Genomic DNA, 12,500 nt, shown 5'->3' with positions numbered 1-12,500 from the left:
AACAATGGTGAGTTCTAGAACCATCACCAGTAATACACCTAAAAGCACAATGGTGAGTTCTAGAACCAGCACCAGTAATACACCTAAGGGAACAATGGTGAGTTCTAGAACGCCAGCAGCATACCACCCTGCATCCCACAGCTGGCTTGATCCTGAAGCTAAGCAGGGTTGGTCCTGGTCAGTTCCTGGATGGGAGACCAGATGCTGCTGGAAGTGGTGTTGGAGGGCCAGTAGGAAGCACTCTTTCCTCTGTTCTAAAAAAATATCCCAATGCCCCAGGGCAGTGATTGGGGACGTTGCCCTGTGTGGTGTGCCGTCTTTCAGATGGGACGTCCTGACTCTCTGAGGTCATTAAAGATCCCAGGGTAACTTATCGTAAGAGTAGGGGGTGTTAACCCCGGTGTCCTGGCTAAATTCCCAATCTGGCCCTCAAACCATCACGGTCACCTAATAATCCCCAGTTTACAATTGGCTCATTCATTCCCCTGTAACTCTTCCCCAGGTCGTTGCTGCAAATGATAATGTGTTCTCAGTCAACTTACCTGGTAAAATAACAGATCAATAAATACAATTAAAATTAAACCTTAGTGGTAAATGTAGTAATCGTTAGCTAAACATCTTTGATTGATTCATATAGAATTGGCTGGTGACGCCATTGATATCAAGAGATGAAATTAAAACGGTTCTCGACTTTCAGATTGTAAAGGAAGAAAGCGTCATTTAATTTAATGTTCATGCATTGTGGAGTATCCAGCCCCCGGACACACCAGGAAGACCCCCGCCCCTGCTGAGAAACACTGAAAAGGGAAAGGAGAGATTGGCAGAGGGAGGGAAGAAGAGAGAGAGATAGAAAGATAGTGGGGTGGAAAGAGAGAGATAGAAATATAGTGGGGTGGAAAGAGAGAGAGAGATCTGTAGAAATAGGAATAGAGGGAGAGATGTGAGGGAAGGATAAAGAGATGGTAGGATAGAGAGATGGTAGGATAGAGAGAGGGAAGGATAGAGAGAGGGAAGGATAGAGAGATGTGAGGAGAGAGGGTAGGATAGAGAGAGGGAAGGATAGAGAGAGGGAAGGATAGTGAGATGTGAGGAGAGAGGGAAGGATAGAGAGATGGAAGGATAGAGAGATGGTAGGTGTTGGTCTGTTGGTATCAGTGGTTCACCTGCAACGCTCGGATTTCCTCTTGAGCTGCAGTAAGGTGGTAGGACAGAACCTTAGGAGAGGACACACACACACGTCAACACATAGACTTAAAAAAACACACACACGTTAAGACAGCACACACACAAACACAAATATGTAAACACATGAAGGAATTGTAGAAAAACTGAGTTTAAATGTATTTGGCTAAGTGTCAACGGAATTTCATAATTCCTATATGTGTTCATTAATTAAAATCACTCAGTCTATTTTATACGAATTTCTAAGATTCTTATTTGCATAAAATAGACAGAGACCAGTCTTATCAAAAATAGATAATAGTATTTATTCTCGGAGCGCGCTGCCATGTAACCACGAACAACAGTTTATATACAAAATATGACGTCACAGGTTCTAGAATGAATCTCCTCCTCTCCACCAGGACAAAGCAGGTTCAACAGTTTATATACAAAATATGACGTCACAGGTTCTAGAATGAATCTCCTCCTCTCCACCAGGACAAAGCAGGTTCAACAGTTTATATACAAAATATGACGTCACAGGTTCTAGAATGAATCTCCTCCTCTCGACCAGGACAAAGCAGGTTCAACAGTTTATATACAAAATATGACGTCATCGGTTCTAGAATGAATCTCCTCCTCTCCACCAGGACAAAGCAGGTTCAACAGTTTATATACAAAATATGACGTCACAGGTTCTAGAATGAATCTCCTCCTCTCCACCAGGACAAAGCAGATTCAACAGTTTATATACAAAATATGACGTCATCGGTTCTAGAATGAATCTCCTCCTCTCCACCAGGACAAAGCAGGTTCAACAGTTTATATACAAAATATGACGTCATCGGTTCTAGAATGAATCTCCTGTTGAACCAGGACAAAGCAGGTTCAACAGGTTCTAGAATGAATCTCCTCCTCTCCACCAGGACAAAGCAGGTTCAACAGTTTATATACAAAATATGACGTCATCGGTTCTAGAATGAATCTCCTGTTGAACCAGGACAAAGCAGGTTCAACAGGTTCTAGAATGAATCTCCTCCTCTCCACCAGGACAAAGCAGGTTCAACAGTTTATATACAAAATATGACGTCACAGGTTCTAGAATGAATCTCCTCCTCTCGACCAGGACAAAGCAGGTTCAACAGTTTATATACAAAATATGACGTCATCGGTTCTAGAATGAATCTCCTGTTGAACAAGGACAAAGCAGGTTCAACAGTTTATATACAAAATATGACGTCACAGGTTCTAGAATGAATCTCCTCCTCTCGACCAGGACAAAGCAGGTTCAACAGTTTATATACAAAATATGACGTCACAGGTTCTAGAATGAATCTCCTCCCCTCCACCAGGACAAAGCAGGTTCAACAGTTTATATACAAAATATGACGTCACAGGTTCTAGAATGAATCTCCTCCTCTCGACCAGGACAAAGCAGGTTCAACAGTTTATATACAAAATATGACGTCATCGGTTCTAGAATGAATCTCCTCCTCTCGACCAGGACAAAGCAGGTTCAACAGTTTATATACAAAATATGACGTCATCGGTTCTAGAATGAATCTCCTCCTCTCGACCAGGACAAAGCAGGTTCAACAGTTTATATACAAAATATGACGTCACAGGTTCTAGAATGAATCTCCTCCTCTCGACCAGGACAAAGCAGGTTCAACAGTTTATATACAAAATATGACGTCATCGGTTCTAGAATGAATCTCCTCCTCTCCACCAGGACAAAGCAGGTTCAACAGTTTATATACAAAATATGACGTCACAGGTTCTAGAATGAATCTCCTGTTGAACAAGGACAAAGCAGGTTCAACAGGTTCTAGAATGAATCTCCTGTTGAACAAGGACAAAGCAGGTTCAACAGTTCATTCCAACTCACCAACATGACACACACACTATAACTGGATGAACTCCTGAAGTCTCACCATTATCTATCACTATTTAGCAGACAGTTCCAGATACGGAAACCCTGGAGAGGCTCTCGCTGTCTTATTTAATCGCCACAGAGTTTTAGCTAAGTGGGTTCAAACATAGGTTAATGATCCTCTTTGCTTACTTCAAACCCACAGCACATACCTCTCCAACTAAGTTAGAAAGGTGTTTATTATGTTTTAATTACTCCTTGTTCATGCTACATAATCCCTTCCTTATGAACTAACATTATTAATCAGATATTGTAAAACAGAGTATAAGTTTAATTAGTTATATTTAAATGTAGATATTGTTTAGTCATTATTCATGCAATTCCTATCACTAAGGTGTATGTAAACTTCAGACTTCACCTCTATTTACAGTACCAGTCAAAAGTTTGGACACACCTACTCATTCAAGGGTTTTTATTTATTTTTACTATTTTCTACATTGTAGAATAATAGTGAGAACATCAACACAATGAAATAACACATATGGAATCATGTAGTAACCAAAAAAGTGTTAAACAAATAAAAATATATTTTAGATTCTTCAAAGTAGTGATGCCTTCACTATTATTCTGCAATGTAGAAAATAGTAAAAAATTAAGAAAACCCCTTGACAAGTACTATATATATATATATATATCTATATAATATATATATTACATATATATACATATATACACAGACTTCTGTCTCCTCCCCCACCTCTTGGGTAACGTCCTGGCTGGCTCGTTGGTACTCTATCCGTTGGACGGTCTGGACAGTCTGCAGGGCCAGGCCGCAGTACACCGCAAAGTCCTCTAGGAGGCACTCATCATAACGGTTAAACGCCCTGCCCGTCTCCGCCTCGCCAGGGCCCAGTTTGTTCTTCAGCTGGCAGACGGCTGAACAGACAACAACAACAACAGCAACAACAGCAACAACAGACAACAACAACAACAGAAACAACAGCAACAGCAACAACAGAAACAACAACAACAGCAACAACAGACAACAGACAACAGACAACAACAACAACAGACAACAACAACAACAACAGACAACAACAACAACAGAGGGATGGATGAAAAGTTGTTAATAACTTTATTTATTTATTTAATAACTTCAAACTTCATGACGATTCATGACTCAATCTTATCATGTATCGTCATGACGATGTCGTCTTGCCCAGGGCCTGTATTCATGAAGCGTCTCAGAGTGCTGACCTAAGATCAGTTTTGCTTTTTAGATCCCAATGAAGAAGACCACATAGACAGGTGGGGGGACCTGATCCTAGATCAGCCCTGCTACTCTGAGATGCTATTGCGGATGTGTTTCTGTGGTGTGGAGATCAGTAGTGGTTAATTTATGGATAGGGGGCAGAATTCGGAAGTTTGGATGAACGAGGTGCCCAAAGTAAACTGCCTGTTACTCAGGCCCAGAAGCTAGTATACGCATATAATTGTATTATTGGATAGAAAACACTCTGAAGTTTCTAAAACTGTTAAAATAATGTCTGTGAGTATAACAGAACTGTTGTGGCAGGTGAAAACCCGAGGACAATCCAACCAGGAAATGACATTTCTTTGATGTGAGTCGTTTTCTATTTAAAGCCTATTGACTATATAAATGGGTTAGGCCCCAGATTGCAGTTCCTATGGCTTCCACTAGATGTCACCAGTCTTTAGACGTGGTTCCAGGCTTGTTTTCTGAAGAAGAAAAAAACAAGAATAAGAAGTTTTGGCAGGTGTCCGTTTTCACTGCCACTACTCCTTACTACTCCCCTCGTTCTTTTTCCTTTCTATTGAAAACGCTTTTGTCCAGTTGAAATATTAGCGATTGTTTAGATAATAGACAACCTGAGGATTATTTATCAACATTGTTCGACATTGTGGCTCTGTGAGTCTTTCCTCCTGTAGCAACACACTGGAGCGTTGTGCTTATCAGCATTCTCTAAGGGTCACGCTGAGTTGGATGTCATGTCACGCAATGGCAGTGTAAGCACACAAGATCAATTAAGACCCATCACCTACTCTACTGCATGTGATGGGCCTCAATATAGCTACAGAAATCATGATTGTGTTTGATTGTGTTTTTCTTGAAACCTGATTTGTTTAATGCAAAGACTTAATGATGCACATGTTTCGACGAACTTTACCGGTACTATTAGGATGTATTCGTCTGCATGTTTTGACCTCCTTGGAGCCAGTGTATTACTGAACAAAACGTGCCAACAAAACTGAGTTTTTGGGGATATAAAGAGGGACTTTATCGAACAAAACAACCATTTATTGTGTTGCTGGAACCCTTTGGAATGCCAACAGATGAAGATCCTCAAAGGTAAGTGATTTATTTTATTGCTATTTCTGATTTTCGTGACTCCTCTACTTGGTTGTAAAATGTTTGTATGTTTTTGTAAGCGGGGCGCTGTCCTCAGATAACCGCATGGTACGCTTTCGCCGTAAAGCCTTTTTGAAATCTGACACAGCGGCTGGATTATCAAGACGTTAATCTTTAAGCCGATGTATAACACTTGTATTTTTATGAATGTTTTATTATGACTATTTCTGTCATTTGAATTTGGCGCTCTGCAATTTCACCGGATGTTGTCAAGGTGGGTCGCTAGCGGAACGCCTATCCCAAATTAAGACGGTCTTATCTGTTGTTTGTAGATCAGTGATGGTTAGGACTGTCTATTTAACAACCCTGCTAAGCACCCTGGCTGACGCACTCTAATGCTGCTAATACTCAGTCAGCTAATAGAGGACTTCCTAGTAAATACAAGATGATCTACAGACAAGATTCTCTACAGACTTCCTAGTAAATACAAGATTCTCTACATACTTCCTAGTAAATACAAGATGATCTACAGACAAGATTCTCTACAGACTTCCTAGTAAATACAAGATTCTCTACAGATAAGATTCTCTACAGACTTCCTAGTAAATACAAGATTCTCTACATACTTCCTAGTAAATACAAGATGATCTACAGACAAGATTCTCTACAGACTTCCTAGTAAATACAAGATTCTCTACAGATAAGATTCTCTACAGACTTCCTAGTAAATACAAGATTCTCTACAGCCAAGATTATCTACAGTCTTCCTAGTAAATGCAAGATTCTCTACAACCAAGATTATCTACAGACTTCCTATTAAATACAAGATTCTCTGCAACCAAGATTCTCTCAACGAGGATTATCTACAGCCAAGATTCTCAACTGCCAAGATTCTCTGCAGACTTCCTAGTAAATACAATGCTTCCTAGTCATTCAATACTAGTCAGTCAATAAATCAGTAAATAAAGACTGAAGAGCCAGTAATACGCTGGTTTAAGACGCACTGATATCAATATCTCTGCCTTGACTATCAACAACGACTAACAGCGTGACTCTAACAACCACAGAAGAAAAAGACTCCCTACGACTAACAGCGTGCCTCTAACAACCACAGAAGAAGAAGACTCCCTACGACTAACAGCATGTCTCTAACAACCACAGAAGAAGAAGACTCCCTACAACTAACAGCGTGCCTCTAACAACCACAGAAGAAGAAGACTCCCTACGACTAACAGCATGTCTCTAACAACCACAGAAGAAGAAGACTCCCTACGACTAACAGTATGTCTCTAACAACCACAGAAGAAGAAGACTCCCTACGACTAACAGCGTGTCTCTAACAACCACAGAAGAAGAAGACTCCCTACACCAAACAGAGACACCTGCCTCTTTACTGTTGTATGAGGTGTAGTTATAGAATTCATGTTGTTGTTGTCAATGAAATTCTACAGTCAGGTTAAAGTCATATAAACATAGTTAGATAAATAAAGTGAGTTTTATCCGGTCATTGGCCTGTAAAGACAATGCTGCATATAAAGTAGAGAAGATACATTCAGAGAAAGAGGGACGCACCAATGATTTTTCCTGTCTTCCCGTTTCTGATCGGGCAGCAGACCAGACTACCCGTGTGGGGGTCCTGATCGGCGCCGGACACGTTCATTGTCTCCTTGGAGACCAGCACCTGCAGGGCGTGGGTCAGGTCTATGTCCGAGAGGGTGCAGTCTCTATGGAAACACAGAAATATAGTGATGCAACAGTCTCTATGGAAACACAGAAATATAGTGATGCAACAGTCTCTATGGAAACACAGAAAGATAGTGATGCTACAGTCTCTATGGAAACACAGAAATATAGTGATGCTACAGTCTCTATGGAAACACAGAAATATAGTGATGCTACAGTCTCTATGGAAACACAGAAATATAGTGATGCTACAGTCTCTATGGAAACACAGAAATATAGTGATGCTACAGTCTCTATGGAAACACAGAAATATAGTGATGCTACAGTCTCTATGGAAACACAGAAACATAATGATGCTACAGTCTCTATGGAAACACAGAAATATAGTGATGCTACAGTCTCTATGGAAACACAGAAATATAGTGATGCTACAGTCTCTATGGAAACACAGAAATATAGTGATGCTACAGTCTCTATGGAAACACAGAAATATAGTGATGCTACAGTCTCTATGGAAACACAGAAATATAATAATGCTACAGTCTCTATGGAAACACAGAAATATAGTGATGCTACAGTCTCTATGGAAACAGAAATATACATTATTTACATTTACCATCAAACACAGAAAAAGTATCTACTGTTGATCAGTGCAAAGCCATCAGTCACAAATACGGTTGAGAAATTCAGGTAACTTTCCCCAAATTCCCATGTTATCCAGAAGACTCGGTTTGGAAGATTCCTGGAATCATGAAGGAATAAGGAGCAAATTCGGGAATCTTCCGACCAGGATTTTTTTGGGGAAAACCTGGAAATCTGGGGATGTTACCGGTATTTTGCCACCTTTGTCCCAATTTAAATATATTGGTATTTGCATGCTTTAGTACACCAAGAAAGTCCCAGGTCAACTAAATCAAAACAATAACAGCAGTTATCTCTTAAACACATTAATATGGTCTATAGAATGTATATATAGCCTGTAACAAAACACACGGCCGTTGATGTAATGACACAACAGTGATAGGAGAGGAAAACCCTTTCTAGAACCTTTGAAAGATCTGGAACTCTGACCCTTGTTCTTCTCCCTCCATATGGACCAGCCCAGAGAAGGAGTTCTAGAACACAACGGAACAGTAGAACACGTCAACAAGGTTCTACGTTTATACAGTTCAGAAACTTCCATATACCATTAGTAACAACACACAGGCGTGGGAATGGAGGAAAGTCACTCTGGGAACCCACTAAGGGAAAATCCTTGTATTAAAATGATAAAATGTTAAAATAATTACACTGGTTCCACCCCCAGGTTCCCCTCCATTTCCAGCAATGTCCTGAAAACACAACACTAGCCTGGTAAATCCAGAATTCAATATTTTTTTTAACTGCTTATCAGTCTGGCCTCCAGCCGATAAACGGGGTTTGGAATGAGACAGAAAATGTCTGGTCCAATCAGCGTTCGCCCAGAAACAATGGGAGTGTTTATGACCAAAACCAGACCAATAAGCGATGTAAAGAAAAAGCAGAGATCATGCTGGACCCACCCAGCTAAAACAATACTGCAGTCAACTAAGAAGAAACAATACTGCAATCAACTAAGAAGAAACAATACTGCAGTCAACTAAGAAGAAACAATACTGCTATCAACTAAGAAGAAACAATACTGCAGTCAACTAAGAAGAAACAATACTGCAGTCAACTAAGAAGAAACAATACTGCAGTCAACTAAGAAGAAACAATACTGCAGTCAACTACGAAGAAACAATACTACAGTCAACTAAGAAGAAACAATACTGCAGTCAACTAAGAAGAAACAATACTGCAGTCAACTAAGAAGAAACAATACTGCAGTCAACTACGAAGAAACAATACTACAGTCAACTAAGAAGAAACAATACTACAGTCAACTAAGAAGAAACAATACTGCAGTCAACTAAGAAGAAACAATACTGCAGTCAACTAAGAAGAAACAATACTACAGTCAACTAAGAAGAAACAATACTGCAGTCAACTAAGAATAAACAATACTGCAATCAACTATGAAGAAACAGTACTGCAGTCAACTAAGAAGAAACAATACTGCAGTCAACTAAGAAGAAACAATACTGCAGTCAACTAAGAAGAAACAATACTGCAGTCAACTAAGAAGAAACAATACTGCAGTCAACTAAGAAGAAACAATACTGCAGTCAACTAAGAAGAAACAATACTGCAGTCAACTAAGGAGAAACAATACTGCAGTCAACTAAGAAGAAACAATACTGCAATCAACTAAGAAGAAACAATACTGCAGTCAACTAAGAAGAAACAATACTGCAGTCAACTAAGAAGAAACAATACTGCAGTCAACTACGAAGAAACAATACTACAGTCAACTAAGAAGAAACAATACTACAGTCAACTAAGAAGAAACAATACTGCAGTCAACTAAGAAGAAACAATACTGCAGTCAACTAAGAAGAAACAATACTACAGTCAACTAAGAAGAAACAATACTGCAGTCAACTAAGAAGAAACAATACTGCAATCAACTATGAAGAAACAATACTGCAGTCAACTAAGAAGAAACAATACTGCAGTCAACTAAGAAGAAACAATACTGCAGTCAACTAAGAAGAAACAATACTGCAATCAACTAAGAAGAAACAATACTGCAGTCAACTAAGAAGAAACAATACTGCAGTCAACTAAGAAGAAACAATACTGCAGTCAACTAAGAAGAAACAATACTGCAGTCAACTAAGAAGAAACAATACTGCAGTCAACTAAGAAGAAACAATACTGCAATCAACTAAGAAGAAACAATACTGCAGTCAACTAAGAAGAAACAATACTGCAGTCAACTATGAAGAAACAATACTGCAGTCAACTAAGAAGAAACAATACTGCAGTCAACTAAGAAGAAACAATACTGCAATCAACTAAGAAGAAACAATACTGCAGTCAACTAAGAAGAAACAATACTGCAATCAACTAAGAAGAAACAATACTACAGTCAACTAAGAAGAAACAATACTGCAGTCAACTATGAAGAAACAATACTGCAGTCAACTAAGAAGAAACAATACTGCAGTCAACTAAGAAGAAACAATACTGCAGTCAACTAAGAAGAAACAATACTGCAGTCAACTATGAAGAAACAATACTGCAGTCAACTAAGAAGAAACAATACTGCAATCAACTAAGAAGAAACAATACTGCAGTCAACTAAGAAGAAACAATACTGCAGTCAACTAAGAAGAAACAATACTGCAGTCAACTAAGAAGAAACAATACTGCAGTCAACTATGAAGAAACAATACTGCAGTCAACTAAGAAGAAACAATACTGCAATCAACTAAGAAGAAACAATACTGCAGTCAACTAATTTTGTTTTAATAAACAGAAAGTTGTGTCTTCTGTTTTATAAACCAGAAGGTTATGTTTTGTATTTTATAATCGAGGAAGTTGTGGCTGTGTTTTATAAACCAGGAAGTTGTGGCTGTGTTTTATAAACCAGGAAGTTATGGCTTGTGTTTTATAAACCAGGAAGTTATTTGTGTTTTATAAACCAGGAAGTTATGTGTTTTATAAACCAGGAAGTTATGTATTGTGTTTTATAAACCAGAGTAACAGGTAGGTCATTTGTGATTATATTTTTAAAAGAAGCACGACTTATTTAACACTGTTGCTTCTCACCGACACGTTTAGACTTTCATCCTCCTGGTATAGTTGGGAAAGTTTAGACTAAAAAACAACAGCAGAAAAGCTTCTCACCGACACGTTTAGACTTTCATCCTCCTGGTATAGTTGGGAAAGTTTAGACTAAAAAACAACAGCACAAAACTGAGATCAAAATCAAACCTTATACTTCTATACATCATATGTCCCACAAGTTATTGTATTGATATAAACCTATCTGATCCTTATTTCAGACCTACATGGTAGGGGTTAGGAGCTAGTCTTTAGGGGGTAGGAGCTAGTAGTCAGGGGTTAGGAGATAGAGGTTAGGGGTTAGGGGCTAGTGTTTAAGGATTAGGAGCTGGTGTTTAAGGGTTAGGAGCTGGTGTTTAGGGGTTAGGAGCTAGTGTTTAGGGGTTAGGAGCTAGTGGCTAGGGGTTAGGAGCTAGTGGTTAGGGGTTAGGAGCTAGTGTTTAGGGTTTAGGAGCTAGTATTTAGGGGTTAGGAGCAAGTGGCTAAGGGTTAGGAGCTAGTGGTTAGGGGTTAGGAGCTAGTGTTTAGGGGCTAGGAGCTAGTGTTTAGGGGCTAGGAGCTAGTGTTTAGGAGCTAGTGATTAGGGGCTAGGAGCTAGTGGTTATGAACAAGGGGTTAGGGTTTAGGGGTTAGAAGCTAATGGCTAAGGGTTAGGAGTTGTGTTTAGGCATTAGGAGCTAGTGTTCAGGGGCTACGGGAATAGGCTTAGGGTTAGGAGCTAGGGGTTAGGTGCTAGGGGCATAGGGCTAGGGGTTAGGAGCTAGGGGTTAGAGGCTAGGGGCTAGGTGTTAGGTGCTAGGGAAATAGGGGCTAGGGTCATAGGGCAAGGGGTTAGGAGCTAGGGGTTAGGAGTTTTGAGCTAGGGATTAGGAGCTAGGGGTTAGGAGCTAGGGATTAGGTGCTAGGGATTAGGAGCTAGGGGTTAGGAGCTAGGGGTTAAGAGCTAGGGGTTAGGAGCTAGGGGTTAGGTGCTAGAGGTTAGGTGATAGGGTTTAAGAGCTAGGGGTTATGAGCTAGGGGTTAGGAGCTAGAGGTTAGGTGATAGGGTTTAAGAGCTAGGGGTTAGGAGCTAGGGGTTAGGAGCTAGGAGTTAGAAGCTAGGGGCTAGGAGCTAGGGGCTAGGAGCTAGGGGTTAGGGGACGGCAGAGTTCTCTTAGAATAGAAAGTACTGTAATAGGGAGACTGTCTATCATAAAGAACAGGATATGACATCATAGTGGTAGTGACCTTGGGTCTGTCCCTGGCGATGAAAATGGTACAGTACTGAGCCCGTGCGAAAGGCAGGATGGTGGCGGCCATCTTGCCCAGGAGATTCTCCATCGACTTCTGTTCCTCTGACAGCAGCCTGGCCAGGGTCAACAACACCTGAGAGAGAGAGAGAGAGAGACACACACACACACACACACACACACACGTGAAGAGATATAACACGATGGTCGACTGATGATTGATTGATTGATTTCTAGCTACCTGGCATCGGTTGGCTTCCTGTCTGGAACTCTCAAACAGCTGAACATTGTCCAGGACCAGCCCGAGCAGACCCATGTGACAGGCCAGGACCTATCACAGAGCAGATGCACACACAGCCAATCACTGGTCAGAGTTACTCATCAACAGCCTACCACTGGTCAGAGTTACTCATCAACAGCCTATCACTGGTCAGAGTTACTCATCAACAGCCTATCACTGGTCAGAGTTACTCATCAACAGCCTATCACTGGT

The 12,500-nt window shown here is 40.3% G+C and overlaps 1 protein-coding gene across 1 annotated transcript in view; it reads right to left on the bottom strand.

The window, feature by feature from the left end:
• Nucleotides 1-12,500, bottom strand: part of LOC118966663 (cGMP-specific 3',5'-cyclic phosphodiesterase-like) — a 46,035-nt gene that overhangs the window by 24,325 nt on the left and 9,210 nt on the right. The window contains exons 6-11 of the mRNA XM_090188583.1: nt 12,249-12,338; nt 12,006-12,143; nt 8,136-8,203; nt 6,978-7,129; nt 3,792-3,970; nt 1,164-1,214 (exon numbers count right to left, since the gene is read on the bottom strand). Coding sequence (XP_090044709.1) covers nt 1,164-1,214; nt 3,792-3,970; nt 6,978-7,129; nt 8,136-8,203; nt 12,006-12,143; nt 12,249-12,338 — 678 coding nt within the window. The remainder of the gene's footprint in view (nt 1-1,163; nt 1,215-3,791; nt 3,971-6,977; nt 7,130-8,135; nt 8,204-12,005; nt 12,144-12,248; nt 12,339-12,500) is intronic.

This window comes from Oncorhynchus mykiss, chromosome 10 (genome assembly GCF_057628025.1).
Source record: "Oncorhynchus mykiss isolate SJ-2025 chromosome 10, ASM5762802v1, whole genome shotgun sequence".
NCBI classification, from domain to species: Eukaryota; Metazoa; Chordata; class Actinopteri; order Salmoniformes; family Salmonidae; genus Oncorhynchus; species Oncorhynchus mykiss.
This window is presented reverse-complemented; position numbering and strand designations above follow the sequence as displayed.